Here is a 16430-nt window from a genome sequence, read left to right on the forward strand (position 1 = left end):
GGTTCCTCCCCCACTCTGAACTCTAGGGTACAGATGTGGGGACCTGCATGAAAAACCTCCTAAGCTTATCTTTACCAGCTTAGGTCAAAACTTCCCCAAGGTACAAAATATTCCACCCTTTTGTCCTTGGATTGGCCGCTACCACCACCAAACAAATACTGGTTACTGGGGAAGAGCTGTTTGGACACGTCTTTCCCCCCAAAATACTTCCCAAAACCTTGCACCCCACTTCCTGGACAAGGTTTGGTAAAAAGCCTCACCAATTTGCCTAGGTGACTACAGACCCAAACCCTTGGATCTGAGAACAATGAAAAAGCATTCAGTTTTCTTACAAAAAAAGACTTTTAATAGAAATAGAAGTAAATAGAAATAAAAAAAAATCCCCCCTGTAAAGTCAGGATGGTAGATACCTTACAGGGTAATTAGATTCAAAACATAGAGAACCCCTCTAGGCAAAAACCTTAAGTTACAAAAAAGATAGACAGAAATAGTTATTCTATTCAGCACAATTCTTTTCTCAGCCATTTAAAGAAATCATAATCTAACATGTACCTAGCTAGATTACTTACTAAAAGTTCTAAGGCTTCATTCCTGGTCTATCTCCGGCAAAGACAGAATATGACAGACACACATACCCTTTGTTTCTCTCCCTCCTCCCAGCTTTTGAAAGTATCTTGTCTCCTCATTGGTCATTTTGGTCAGGTGCCAGCGAGGTTACCTTTAGCTTCTTAACCCTTTACAGGTGAGAGGAGATTTCCTCTGGCCAGGAGGGATTTTAAAGGGGTTTACCCTTCCCTTTATATTTATGACAAGAGACAATCCAGGAGCCCTTACTTGCATGGTCACATTGAAGCAGAAGGGACTACTAACATAAATAAGGGTGGCGAGCCCAGCCTACGAAAGCCTGGCAGTCATGTTTGCATTTAGCCAACATCTCACACAGCAATGTGCATTAAAAATCACCTTTAATGAGAGAGGAAATGTTAGCTAGGGCTCCGGTATAGCAAAGCACTTAAACATATGCTTGACTTCAGTGAAACGTAACCATGCGCTTAGGTGATTTTGTTGAATGGGGGCCTAGAATACCAGTTATCCTTTCATAAAGCACCTTTACCTTCCACCTGCATAGCTGCCAGAAGCAGACAAAGGAAGCTTAGGCCTTGTCTACACTGCCATTTTACAGCACTGCAACTTTCTCGCTCAGGGGCGTGAAAAAACACCCCCCTGAGCGCTGCAAGTTTTAGCACTGTAAAGTGGCAGTGTAGACAGCTGCACTCCCAGTGCTGGGAGCTACTCTTCTTATGGGGGTGGGTTTTTTGTAGCGCTGGAGGAGCTCTCTCGGAGTGCTGGTGCCGCGACTACACAGCCATGTTAAAGCAGCACTTTAATGTTGCTAGTGAAGACCCTTAGTTTAATATCTCAGAGGCGGGCAGTGGTTGATGTATTTTAATAACCTTAGGTAATACTATCTGGGACTAATTTTAAACTGTGTTTGGTGGCTTGAACTAAGCCAGCTACTTTTAAGTAAAGTGTCCATTATTTGGGGACTTTCAAGCTATTTCTGTAGAAGAGACAGTCACATATTTGTAACATGAGACTTACATGATTCTGATGTCATGGAAACTGAGAGGAAAGTAGATAGCAGGATCAAGTGCAGAAGGCCCATCACGGTTCTAAATCAAGAAATAAAAAGAAAGAGTGGGATTTTGCAGAGTGCTCTCTTACTGCATCCACAGTACTATCGCTGCAGTACAGATAAAGATGCACATTGATTAAGAGATAACAGTACAGTGGGATGATAAACTGAGTCATACGGGCTGCTGACTGTATAGTATGCTAGTTCTGCAGCATGATTTATAGCATTTGCCTCATAAACTAATACGAGAGTTAGATTATGTTGACGCTGCCATTACAGTGTTAGTTGCTCACAGCAGTGTTCCTAGCCTCTCTTTGCCAGAAGCTGGGAGTGGATGATGGGGGATGGATCACTCAGTGATTGCTTGTTCTGTTCATTCCCTCTGAAGCACCTGGCATTGGCCACAGTCAGAAGACAGGATACTGGGCTAGATGGACCTTTGGTCTGACCCAGGATGGCCGTTCTTATGTTTATGAAAAAATTATTCATTTTTGCTGATTTTTCCCGAGCTTGGTCTTTGCTAAAGGTGAATTTGTTCCAAAAGTTTGAGCAAAAGCTGTTGAACAATTCTTGGCTTATCCAAGCATGAAAAATATCTCTGTATTCTAATGAAGGCCAAGATTGCACTCAACCCCATGCACAAATGCATAATAGCAGGTAAGGCATAAGAAGCCTCCAAATCTTGTGTTCCTCATGCAGGGTGGTGTCAGCCTCAACTCTTGCAATCACCTAAGCACAAGAACTGTGCAGGATTCGTGCCATTAATGACATTAAGGAAGCCAAAGAGGAGGTGAAGACATGGCCCAAACAGATGTGCAAGGAAGGGAGTGCACAGTGCACCCTCTTAATGGGTGTAGCAGCAGACATACTCCCATTACATACAGTACCAGAAAGTTCCGGAGACTTCACAATGCCTGCTAGAATTCACACTGAGCAGCATGGCTCAGCACTTCCCCAGCAAAATACTTTATTAGGGAAAAAATGGTGTAATTGGTATTCGTTTGTGGAGATTTGCAAATATAGCCTTTCCCTAGCTCAGTCCACACACGGAGGGCATGGATCAGCATTTATGTCGCACTCCCCATCAGTGCCTGGCCTGGTGCAGGGAAGCTGATGATCCAACCAGTGGACCAAATTCAGTGATGAATCCTGGTCACGTGCCACCTGAGGCACATTGCACATACACTAGGAAGAAGAATCCAGACAACATCTCAGAAGACAGAATAAGTACAATCCAGCTAAACTAAGCAGCCGTAACAGTTTACCGTATTCGGCATTTCTGTTTTGTAAGAAAATTTGACATTTCATTTGAGATTTTTGAAATTTCCTACAAAACGGATATGCCAAAAAAACCCTCTGTTTTGGAAAATTTAAAAACTTCATTTCAAAATAAAATTTTGCTTTCAACATTTACCTTGTATTTTATTTTTATTTTACCATTTTTTGTCACATATCCAGTAATAGTACCGCATAATATGACATGTCACAACAACTTCAAGTTATGTCATAATATAATTGGGAAGCCACATCTTGCATCTGTTGCAGATCAGTTTTCAAGAGAACCCTAATTCGGAGTGAATTACAACAACTTAGCTTGGAAATAAAGAAAGCATGAACGATATTGGAAAAGAGGTAAGTAACATACTGCACGTGTTAAGTACACTGTCTTTACTACCATGCGGCGAACTGAGGCGGCCGCCTCAGGTGCCAGACTGCTGGGGGACGCCACTAGGATCCAGAGCGTAGAAAATTGTGTCTGCTGCTGGTGCATATGTATTCTCTCTGCTCTAGATGCACAGAGATGGTGGAGTGCTGTGCTGGAGGAAGGAGGGCACAAGAGACAGAACAGGCAGGCAGGAGAAAAGGTGAGAGGGAATAACAGAAAGCAGCAGGAGCTGCAGGGAGAGAGGGAGAGGAGGAGGAACCTCTTATGTACCTCTCTAGCACCCCCAGGAGCCTGGATTGATTTACACCAGCTTCTCAGGGAGCTTCCTGTTTCCTGCTGCTTCCCTGAACCCACTTGAGGAGAACAGGCAGTCAACTGAAGTAGTAGGAGCCAGTTAGGCCCTTAAGATGCTGATATCGTCCCTCACTCAGGCCCTGCTACCAGCCTGCTTATTTGTCCCCTTCAATTGAGTGTTGAGCAGGGCCGGCTCCAGCGTTTTTGCCACCCCAAGCGGGGAAGAAAAAACAAAACCACCTTGCCACTGAACACGGAGGCGGAGCGATGGTGTGGCCGTCAAATTGCTGCCGAGCGCGAAACACGCTGTAACGGAGCGGCAGCCAAATTCCTGCCGCCGCCAAGGGCGGATTGCCGCACCAGAGCCCAACATCCTGCCGCCCCTTTACATTTGCCACCCCAAGCACCTCCTTGGCTTGTTGGTGCCTGGAGCCGGCCCTGGTGTTGAGAGCCACTATAGCTGGAACAGATCAGCAGTCATGAGTGAAAGAAGAAAACACCGCTCTGGGGCAGCATTCAGAAAAAGAAAGAAAGCAAAGGAAGCTTTTCTATCTAAGCAGGAAGGAGCTCTCCTGAGATACATAGACACAAATGTTCACAGTGAGCCTTCCAGCCCCAGTGAGGATGTGAGTGGTGAGGAGATGCCTGATCTTCCAGTTAGTCAGGGTGCAGGTGACCTGGCGGCTACCGCAGCATCCATCTCTCCATCTCAGATGAATGTAACCGTGCACATTCCTGAAGAAAAGTGTAGATCAGAGAAGAGTGTGGTGGAGGCGCAAGAAACAGCTGCTCCTGAGTTTAGTTCCTTAAGTCTAGATGATCCAGGACTCTGGACCAACTTGAGCAGTAGCCTGAGGGACTTCCTTGTACTGCATGGGCCACAGCAAGTGAAAAAATTCATGTTCCCCAAAGACAATGAAAATAGACATTTTCATCCAACACATTACTGGCATGAAATCCCCAATGGTGACAAAGTGGAGAGGCCATGGCTTATGTACTCAAAAACCCAGAATGCTGCATACTGTTTTTGTTGCAAACTCTTCCAGTCTAATGTTCTAGCCACATTGGTTCTACAGGAACAAAAGGACTGGAAAAATCTGGCTAGAAATCTGGCATGCCATGAGAAGGCAGCAAATCACCAGAGAGCATTCCATAGCTGGAAAGAGCTTGAGATGAGATTAAGGTTAAAGGCCACCATAGATGGTCAGCATCAAGAGAAGATTGCATCAGAGTCTCTTTACTGGCAAAATGTTCGGAAAAGGCTCATTGCCATTGTGAGAATGCTTGCTACCCAAAACCTAAATGATCTGGAGGATGGTGTGGATTGCACTCTCAGCAAATTTGCAGATGATACTAAACTGGGAGGAGTGGTAGATACACTGGAGGGGAGGGATAGGATACAGAAGGACCTAGACAAATTGGAGGATTGGGCCAAAAGAAATCTGATGAGGTTCAATAAGGATAAGTGCAGGGTCCTGCACTTAGGATGGAAGAATCCAATGCACCGCTACAGACTAGGGACCGAATGGCTAGGCAGCAGTTCTGCGGAAAAGGACCTAGGGGTGACAGTGGACGAGAAGCTGGATATGAGTCAACAGTGTGCCCTTGTTGCCAAGAAGGCCAATGGCATTTTGGGATGTATAAGTAGGGGCATAGCGAGCAGATCGAGGGATGTGATCGTTCCCCTCTATTCGACACTGGTGAGGCCTCATCTGGAGTACTGTGTCCAGTTTTGGGCCCCACACTACAAGAAGGATGTGGATAAATTGGAGAGAGTCCAGCGAAGGGCAACAAAAATGATTAGGGGTCTAGAGCACATGACTTATGAAGAGAGGCTGAGGGAGCTGGGATTGTTTAGTCTGCAGAAGAGAAGAATGAGGGGGGATTTGATAGCTGCTTTCAACTACCTGAAAGGGGGTTCCAAAGAGGATGGCTCTAGACTGTTCTCAATGGTAGCAGATGACAGAACGAGGAGTAATGGTCTCAAGTTGCAATGGGGGAGGTTTAGATTGGATATTAGGAAAAACTTTTTCACTAAGAGGGTGGTGAAACACTGGAATGCGTTACCTAGGGAGGTGGTAGAATCTCCTTCCTTAGAGGTTTTTAAGGTCAGGCTTGACAAAGCCCTGGCTGGGATGATTTAACTGGGAATTGGTCCTGCTTCGAGCAGGGGGTTGGACTAGATGACCTTCTGGGGTCCCTTCCAACCCTGATATTCTATGATTCTATGATTCTATGATTCTAGCACTGCGTGGCTCTTCAGATCAGCTGCATGTGCCAAACAATGGAAACTTCCTTAAAATTGTGGAGCTGATGGCTGAGTTTGATGCTGTACTCCAGGAGTATCTAAGAAGAGTCACCACCCAAGAAATGGACACACACCACTACCTTGGAAAAACAATTCAAAATGAGATCATGCTGTTACTGGCAACAAAAGTCAAACAGAAGATTGTGGCAGATCTGAAGTCAGCAAGATATTACTCTGTTATTCTGGACTGCACACCTGACTTCAGCCATACGGAACACATGACTTTAATGGTGCCTTTTGTAACAACAACAGAACCGAGTGAAAACGTCCCTGCAATGGTGACGGTCAGAGAGCATTTTCTAGAATTTATTGACATTGATGATACTACAGGAGCTAGTATGACAAATGTGCTTCTTAAAAAGCTGGAAGATACAGGAATTGCGGTAGCTGACATGAGAGGTCAGGGCTATGATAATGGTGCCAACATGAGAGGAAAGAACAGAGGAGTGCAGACATGGATCCGAGAGTTAAACCCTCGAGCTTTTTTTCTCCCATGCAGTTCTCATTCATTGAACTTGGTGGTCAGTGATGCAGCATCAGTTTCTAGTGAGGCTGCTGAATTACTTAATGTAATTCAAAGCATCTATGTATTTTTTCTCTGCATCATCTCATCGATGGCAAATTTTAAAGCAACATCTGGGAACATCTGGGATTCTCTGCGCATACTTCTAACACTTCCTGTAACAGTTGCCAGTGGAGAACACAGTTTCTCCAAGCTGAAGTTAATAAAAACACATCTACGCTCCACAATGACACAGGAGAGGCTGGTCGGCCTTGCAACCATCTCAATAGAGCATGAGCTGGCCCAGACAGTGGACCTTCAGGAAGCAGTTCAAATCTTTGCAGCCAAGAAGGCACGGAAAGCAGCACTTTGATTATTCAAACAGATAAAAATGCCAGTGTTTACTATGCAGACAAGAAAATTTACATTTGCTGTTCAGGCATCTAAAAGTTAAGTGTTACTTAAAATTTTTGAACAAGGCATTTTAAGTTGTTAGTTCTCCTTTATTGGGGTAGGTAGCAGAGCAGTACCATGAGAGGAGTAGAACAGGAATAAGGCAGAATTGAGACCTTTCAAAGTTTTGGCCCAAGTGTAGGGGGCATCATTTGAGCTCCCCACCTCAGGTGCCAAAATGTTCTGGGCCGGCCCTGAGCCTTTTATTTAAGCGTCTGTGATAAATGAAGCAGGGGCGGGGGAAGAGGAGCTCCCTTTTATGGACACCCAGCCAGCCAGTAGCTATAAAATCCATAAGAATGGCCATACTGGGTCAGACCAAAGGTCCATCCAGCCCAGTATCCTGTCTACCGACAGTGGCCAATGCCAGGTGCCCCAGAGGGAGTGAACCTAACAGGTAATGATCTAGTGATCTCTCCTGCCATCCATCTCCACCTTCTGACAAACAGAGGCTAGGGACACCATTCTTACCCATCCTGGCTAATAGCCATTAATGGACTTAACCTCCATGAATTTATCCAGTTCTCTTTTAAACCCTGTTATAGTCCTAGCCTTCACAACCTCCTCAGGCAAGGAGTTCCACAGGTTGACTGTGCGCTGTGTGAAGAAGAACTTCCTTTTATTTGCTTTAAACCTGCTGCCCATTAATTTCATTTGGTGGCCCCTAGTTCTTATATTATGGGAACAAGTAAATAACTTTTCCTTATTCACTTTCTCCACACCACTCATGATTTTATATACCTCTATCATATCACCCCTTAGTCTCCTCTTTTCCAAGCTAAAAAGTCCTAGCCTCTTTAATCATTCCTCATATGGGACCTGTTCCAAACCCCTAATCATTTTAGTTGCCCTTTTCTGAACCTTTTCTAATGCCAGTATATCTTTTTTGAGATGAGGGGACCACATCTGTACACAGTATTCAAGATGTGGGCATACCATGAATTTATATAAGGGCAATACAATATTCTCCATCTTATTCTCTATCCCTTTTTTAATGATTCCTAACATCCCATTTGCTTTTCTGACTGCTGCTGCACACTGCGTGGATGTCTTCAGAGAACTATTCACGATGACTCCAAGATCTTTCTCCTGATTAGTTGTAGCTGAATTAGCCCCCATCATATTGTATGTATAGTTGGGGTTATTTTTTTCCAATGCGCATTACTTTACATTTATCCACATTAAATTTCATTTGCCATTTTGTTGCCCAATCACCTAGTTTTGTGAGATCTTTTTGAAGTTCTTCACAGTCTGCTTTGGTCTTAACTATCTTGAGCAGTTTAGTATCATCTGCAAACTTTGCCACCTCACTGTTTACCTCTTTCTCCAAATCATTTATGAATAAGTTGAATAGGATTGGTCCTAGGACTGACCCTTGGGGAACACCACTAGTTACCCCTTTCCATTCTGAAAATTTACCATTTATTCCTACACTTTGTTCCCTGTCTTTTAACCAGTTCTCAATCCATGAAAGGATCTTCCCTCTTATTCCATGACAACTTAATTTACGTAAGAGCCTTTGGTGAGGGACCCTGTCAAAGGTCAGAGAAAAGCTGTAACCTTGGGAGTTTAACATAAGCCTGAAGTGGCAAGTATTAATTTTTAGAGTCCTTGCGGGCCCCCTACCTTCTGCACTCAAAGTGCCAGAGTGGGGAATCAGCCTTGACAGCGTCAAATATTTTCAAACTAAGCTACTGCATTTTTTCTTCATCTAGTGCTATGCACATACCAAGCCTGAAGTGTAAAAAAAAGTTGGTTTTGAGTTTTCAGAGCAGATTGAAAAGCACCATTTTTATATTTAGCTATCTAGCTAGACTTTTTTTCCCCTTCTTCCAAATATAGTAAGCTCAATAGCAGCCAGGGGATTTTTCTCAGACTTTTTAAATGTGATAACAAAAATCACTTCTGAAATTAGAGCAAATATGAGAGTTTCCATTTATACAAAAAAGAAAAGGAGTACTTGTGGCACCTTAGAGACTAACCAATTTATTTGAGCATAAGCTTTCGTGAGCTACAGCTCAAGTAAGCTGTAGCTCACGAAAGCTTATGCTCAGATAAATTGGTTAGTCTCTAAGGTGCCACAAGTCCTCCTTTTCTTTTTGCGAATACAGACTAACACGGCTGTTACTCTGAAACCTGTCCATTTATACAATACTTTTTAGGGAGATTCAGAAGCGACAGAAAATATCAGATTTTAGAACTAAAGTGCCATCTCAGTCTCAATTTTATAGCGTCACTGCCATCACGCAGTAATAAAAGCAAATAATTTGTGGGAAATTTTTAGAGACCATTTAGATTAGTGGTTTTCAACTTTTTTCATTTATGGACCCCTAAAAAACTTCAAATGTAGGTGCACACCCCTTTGGAAATTTTAGACATATTTTAGACACAGTGGCTAGAGCCGTGCTTACTGTAAGTAGGTGTGCTACAAATTTCCACACACAGCTATGCTAATGCACCTATATTCCTCTACTACTCCAGTTCTGACTCTCCTGAGTAGGGATTGCCAATTATGCCAAACTATATGATGGTTTTGTTATACAGACAAATGTCCACCCGAAATTAAGAGGCCACGACTTAACCTATTTATAGCTGTCACTTAAGTGAGATTTAAATAATGTGACCTCCACAGGTTAAGGGCTAGTGCATTAACCTATTGATCAGTCTAGACCCCAAGCTCTATGATATTTCTATAGCATGCTGATTGTTCAGATCCAATAGACCTGGCTTCATTGTTTCCAGTGAAGTATTTCTATCACCTTCAGCTTCAACCGGGATTCAATAGAAGTCCTCCATTGAAAAGAGGGGATTGTTTATTTTTATTGCATTGGAGTAGCCAGGGCCAAACCGGCAAGTATCTACAAAGTACCTGAGCAACCATTTGACCACATCACATAATAGTGAGTAATTTGCAGATGTAAGTGAGGAAGAAGGAAAATCAGGTTGAAGTAGCAGAGGGGAAGGATAAAGCCCTGGCAGGGTAAATGCTTCCCATTTAGTGCAATCTGGTGCATTCCAAAGACAAACAAATCAATCAGCAAAAAACTCCTACTTTCTCTCCAGAGGTGTCTTAGTGAGCCAGGATCTCACTCTCATTCCTCCCCCAAATGTTTTCATCACCCACTTCTCCAATAACTTTCTATTTCTTCCCCTTGCCTCCCCAAATTCAATCTTACTTCATCCATCAAAGAATTCCACAATCTCACACTTTACGTCAGCCCCATCAATTCAATCTTCCCCAGTCCCTAAAAGCATCCATCCGATCACTGGCTTTCGGGTGGAGAGATAGGCTGAACTCCAGATGCAGGCTGACTTGGATGGAATTGCACAGCCACTCAGAGCTCTCACTTGAGTCCTCATTCAATCTCCCTCTACAAATTGCAGTTCACGTTTCATGGTTCATCGTAAGGCAGTAGGAGGAGATCTAACACCCTTTTTGTGTGTTCCTCTTCCAAATCTCATGCTTAGTGGCTGGCAGCCAAGCAAAATGCTGAAAGAACCATGGTGACTACATATGTCTTCAGTTGTTCCTCCGAACATTCATACAGCCCTTTTTTTATTATAGGCAGGTTGCCCAACACATCCTGTTATAAGACTGGAAATTCCTAATCACTCCATTGATTTAATCCTAGGCAATATCTAAGATTTCCACAGCTTCCACCACAGACTGTGACTAGCGCATATCTTTGATGCTTTTGAGGTAACGATGAATAAGACTGATCCTCCTATTAATGATTTCTGTTGTGGTTCAGCCTGCATGGCATTTATCAAGCTGTGAAGTGGGGCTAAAACCTCAGCCTCTTTTATGTATAACATAAGTTTTCCTTAACACACGTTGCTTTTGTTTACCTGAAATTTCCCCCTAAACTTCCAATTTTGCTTGAAGTACACACTGGGTCACGTTCTGCTGTGGGACACCAGTGTGCATCTGGAGTGACTGTACTGAAATCTATACTGTTGCCACCCCCTAGTTATGTGGTTGTATCTGAAAACATAATCTGGCATTTTGTGCTGGCTTTCAGGCCACTTGAGAGAACCTTTTATTGATAATAACACTTTGTTTTTCCATAATCTATAGATCTCAAAATGCTTTACAAAAAAAGTTCAACTAGCCCCATTTTACAGATGGAGAAACTAAGGCAAAGAATAGTGAGGTGTCTTGCCCAAGGTAGAATGTACCTGGGCTCAGAACCCAAGTGTCCTGACTCCCAGTCCCTTGGCCTATTCACTGAAGCATCCTGCCTCCTTTCAGCCTCAGTGCTCTCTCTGACAATAGGGCAAGTGTAGCTCCAAGTGTCAATTTTGGTTTTAATTACACATTTATCGGTGCTTGTACATAACAAGCCGATAAAGCACTTTATCTGACCTTAACACTGTATAATTCACTCATGGCTGGTAACTCCGATGTCTTTTCCAGAGGCCAAGTCTGGAAGTCCTTACCCACTTTTCACACAGTCCTTTTTCACTGGCAAACTTCCACTGAAAGCTGAGAAAGGACAGAGTGAAAACCAACTAAGGGCCACAGGATTTGACCCCTGGTCATTAGCTTCAAATGCACGTTTTATCTTAGATGCACTTTTGTTCTGCTTCACTATTTCCTTTGTCAGCCTGGTGTTGGGGTCTGGTATGAAGGTCATGCTTCTTAGCAAGCTCTCACAGCCTGTCTTACACATTCACAGTTTTGGTCAGCCTCGTCTTATAGAGTCACATCTGTGGACCCCTGGGAGTCAGCGGACCACAGGTTGAAAACCACTGATTTAGATCATTAGCTGAACATTTTCAGACAATTTTAATTAGATTCAAAAGAGGAAAGCAATCTCTTCTCAGGCAATTTTAGGCAAATTTCATAGATTTTTCAAAATCTGCTTTTTCTACACAATAAATATCAAAACACATCTCTTTGTTCCTCATATTTTGTTTGTTTGTTTTAAATCTTGTTTTTAAAGGCCTCAGTTTGGCAGCTGGTTAATTCAGGGGATTGGTACGGGAATGTAGAGCTTTCCACCTCTAGGTTACCTCAAGTCTGAATCCAACTGGGGGCCCTGATCCTGCAAACACTTATGCATGTAAGTAGTGCCATTGACTTCATTCCACAACTGAGGTCCAGTTTGGTAGTAATTTTAAACTGTTGCTATTTGTGGGTTCTTCCTAAATAGGGAAACGTAGCCCCATATTCTCCAGGGAAAGAAGAGAGACAAATATTATACCCATTAGTCATTATAGCCCAGATTTTTAAAGCTATTTAGCCATTGCTGCACTCATTGTTGCAATGCCTAACTGATTTAGGAGACTAAATCTCACTTTCAAAAGGGCATGTCATAGACTACTGAGTGCCTAAATCCCTTTTACAAATGAGTTAGGTTTGTGACATTGAGCACAGTAGCACCTAAATAGTTTTAAAAATCTGGACCTATTTGTTCATCATTTGAGAGAGACTAAGAGTCACATAGGTGAAAAAAACCCCCTCTGGTCCAGTAATGAAATGGAAGGTTATCAAGAATAGTGGAAACTATATAAGCATGAAGCAGTTCAGAACAACTTTCCTTCTCCTCCAAATCCGGAAATGTTTTCTTCCAAGTGAGTTTTTGTGAAACTCTTGGTTCTGTGTCCGTAACGCATATATCCCAGTGAAAATGACAATTGTTTTACTACTTATTTTAGAGCTATTTTGTTAAGCAACATGACAAAAAATAAAGGTAGCAATCTGCTTTCTAAGAACTGCACATATTACCTGGATTAAGAAATTGTCCAAACTCAAACTCTCTTTCCAATTTCGGAGAGAGAGAGAGAGTATGTGTGTGTGTGTGAGAGAGAGAGTGACAAGAGGGTGATATGTGTGTGACAAGATGGTGATATATGTGTGTGTGTGTGTGTGCGCGCGCACAAGCAAGCAACAAGAGGTTGATATGCCATAGGTAGAAGGTAGGGTTTGAAGCTTAATGGAAAATCATGAGCACTCACAACTCTCAATTTTTGAGAGGTAGCATAGGCCATTTACTAAAAAACTCTAAGCTTTCTTTTATATAAATTAAGGAATATTTGCCTTGCAAAAATTCTGTCTCGGGACACATAATGCTGTACCAGAAAAGGGTTAACTAGGACTTGGTCTACACTTCAAAGCTTTGCTGCCATAACTATGTTGGGTAGGAGTGTGAAAAAAAATCACTCACCCCAGCCAATACGGCTATACCAGCAAAACTCCTGGTGGAGATGCAGTTATACTGATAGAATAGTGCTTTGTAAGCATCGCTAATATCATCTGGGCAGGTGGTGAAGCTCTGACAGCAAAAGATCTTCTTTTGCCAGCATATACTGCATCTACACTAGTGTGCTTTGCTGACATTACTATCCTGGCAAAGACTCCGTAGTGCAGACAAGTCCATAGGCTTGCTGCACTTCCTGGTTCACATTAAGAGTTTAACTTCAAAGCCCACTTCACACTAGTGGAACACGACTTGAATGCCAACATTATCCAAACAAAAGATAACCAAGCCAGAGTCAACAGGACTGAGAGGGGAGCGAAGGCACAACTCGCAGATGCCCTAATTTGTGCACTGGCCAGGACTTGGAACTGGCATATCACCAGCGTCAGGGGTCACCTGGAACCAGATGTGACAACTAGATTGCAAAGGAGGCCCCTTGTTCCAAGGGTATTTCCTGGAGAGGCTTTTGGGTTTGTGATCAATTTGCACCAGCAGAGTGGGTGCAAAATAGTCGCATTGCAAGGGTAAATTCTCCCCAAATAATTTTAGCCACTGTGTTGCTTCTTCACTGCACCGTATCACTACATTCCTAAAACTCCTTGTATGTGCCTTGGCATCAGTTTTCAGCAGGATCTTGATTCATGTACAGCACATGTTGAGCTATAATTAGAGAAGTATGTTTTTCAAACACACTTTTTTCAGGAATTCAAAAAAACAAAACTTGATTCTGCTTCCATTTTCCATTGAAGTCAATGGCAAATCTACAAATGACCTCAACAAAAGCTGGATCAGAGATTAGCACTGTTTAGACACACTGATGGACCTGGCAATATGGACCTGGTTCTCCAATACCTTATACCTTGTGCTATAATTTACAATCATGCAAAGTGTGAGAACAAAGCAGATGTAAAATGCTACCATTTTCATTTAGTAACCTGTTACATCCACTGGGCACAAGTGTTTGCACAAAATACAAGGTGCGAGAAGACAGGCCCATGGTTCCAGAATGGCAAGAATGGGCAAATGACTCCTGTATCTTGGCTGAGGGACAGGGGCAGCCTGACTTTGGACCCTCAAACATTTGTGGAATCTCTTAAAATAGTGTGATGTAGGATTCAGGCTATGTGACAGTATTGTATATTTACAGGGGAATATGATCCCCCGCCCCCAACTTTTGCAGATATATTTGGAACGTACAATATGTTTAAAGCAAAAACTACCTAACAGTTTCCTGGAAAACCACTTACTCAGTAGATTTATTTCCATAATATCCTGCCAAAAATGTCAATTTTCTAGATAAAATAGCTTTTCCTGTAATTCTCCAACAGCTTTACTGCAACTTTCCTTCGACCCTGATAATAAGTTCCGTGGTCTGAGGGAAGAGATATACCTTTATGGGCTCAGTTCTCCAAACCTTTACCCATGTGAAGGAGACTTTGTATATCCAATGTCTGAACACACAGGAATGCCTTCCAATGTTGCATATTTCTCTGAATAGACATGTCAGACCCTGTAAGGTGCCAAGTGGCAGCAGCTGTCTTTGGTTTCAAAGGCAGTGAGAGTGCTCAGGGTCTAGTTATTATATTATAAAGAGTAGTTGTCTACCAAAGTAATTTTCCTCCCCCAAATACAGTTGTGTTAACAAACACAATTATCAGCTGTTTTCCAAACTTGCATATTGGCAATACATAATGGATATTATTTATAATATTGTTTACAAATATGACTAAACATAACATGCATACACTTCATACTAGCAAAAACTGACAATTAATACTATAGTAATTTACTCATTCACAATGTTTTATGACTTTGATATAAAATGCCAGCTGATACCCATAACGTGAAGAAATCTTAGAAGCCTTCATAATGAGCACCCATTCATCTTTCAGGTGTTATTTTCACACCTTTAGCAATACACAATGCTTTCACTCTGACAGCAAATGATGCTTTAAAATAATGAGCATAGCATTGGACTTAGTGCCAGGAATAGCTCTCAAGGGAATCAGTACCTTCCACATTAGTCAAAACTGTAACTGTATAGTTCAGCAAGCCCAACATTAAAATATAACAGTTTTTAATTATTGTGCCATACATATTGCCGTACATAGTGTAGTAATGCAGTGTTTTGAAACAGGCAGGTATATCAACATGGAAAATACAGTGCTGCAAAAACCATTTGCACACAAGAAGCATCTTTCATATCTTTGAATTGTAAACAAATGTTCAGCTCAGGAAACTGAAGGAAAAATGTTAGTTTCAAACTGAACCTCCTTTCAAGGGAGGTCATTCATTTTAGTTCCAAAGTTACCTGTATTCTACACAAACTTGGAGTCCCTCACTTTTCTTTTACTCAACATTGTTTACATCACAAATAAAGAATCTTGTAAATGAGATTATACAATTATTCATGCCAAAGGAATGGATCCCACAGAATGTTCAGTTTCCTACATGAATTATTTTTTGTGTGCTCTTTATTTTGACTCTCCATCTCACACCCGAAATTACATTTAAATTATAATATAGAAATTGAACCTACCAGTTGGACAATTCAGAATGGAGAGAATCAACTGAGTCTGTGTGTCTTGTCCTCCACTTGATTCCTCTATTACAGCACATGCCAGAGATTAGTGGAAACTTTATAAACTTGCTTCTGCAATTCATGCCTGTAGGAACAAGATATGTAACCTCATTTCAAGGCACCTCCCACTGCATAGGGTTTATCACGTAGTAGACACAGAAATTGTTTTGGTAACCAGTGCCTATCAGATGTGGTCTCTGCTAACTAGAAATAAATATACTTCTTAAACAACACTGCATTCATTATTAATCACTATGTGCAACACTTAAATTAACTTTTTAGAGCCTTTGGATTATAATGTAATAAGCCTGCTGGCTAATTCCAGTGCACCCTTCCCCACAAACATCTGGCAGAAAAGGACAGAGCTGCACTTGGTCAATAAAAGGCATTGTATGATTCACTTTGATTAACAACCAAAAATAAGTGACAGATAAAGAACACTAAGGACCAAAAACATGAACTGAAAGAGGGTAGAGGGAGCACAGAAGAGGAACTTGAGAAAGGCTGGCCAGGCAGCAAGGTCAAAGAAATGACCAGAGGAAGAGCTGGAGTAGCAGGAGCAGCTTTTTAGTGAGGGAAGCAGCCATGAGGTAGCCCCTTTAAAGGACTTCTTCAGGAATTATGCTGTACTTTTTCTCACTACCAAAGAAACAATCCAACAATACAGGACGTGTATACACCAGAAAGCTTTGACATTGCAACCACTGCTGCAAAGCCCCAGTGTGGAAGTAACACACCATATGTACACTGCCATCAATACACCTGTTACCACCACTGCTGGCATTGT

The 16430-nt window shown here is 42.1% G+C and overlaps 1 protein-coding gene across 2 annotated transcripts in view; it reads right to left on the reverse strand.

Annotated features, from left to right (window-relative positions):
• The window catches only part of IL1RL1 (interleukin 1 receptor like 1), a 41704-nt gene extending 25987 nt beyond the window's left edge, over positions 1-15717 (reverse strand). For both annotated transcript variants that reach the window (XM_074945184.1, XM_074945173.1), the window contains exons 1-2: positions 15602-15717; positions 1603-1673 (exon numbers count right to left, since the gene is read on the reverse strand). In XM_074945184.1, coding sequence (XP_074801285.1) covers positions 1603-1666 — 64 coding nt within the window. In that variant the 5' untranslated portion in view covers positions 1667-1673; positions 15602-15717. The remainder of the gene's footprint in view (positions 1-1602; positions 1674-15601) is intronic.
• Between the last annotated feature and the right edge of the window lie 713 nt (positions 15718-16430).

The sequence above is a fragment of the Natator depressus genome, chromosome 1 (assembly GCF_965152275.1).
Source record: "Natator depressus isolate rNatDep1 chromosome 1, rNatDep2.hap1, whole genome shotgun sequence".
In the NCBI taxonomy this organism is placed as follows: Eukaryota; Metazoa; Chordata; order Testudines; family Cheloniidae; genus Natator; species Natator depressus.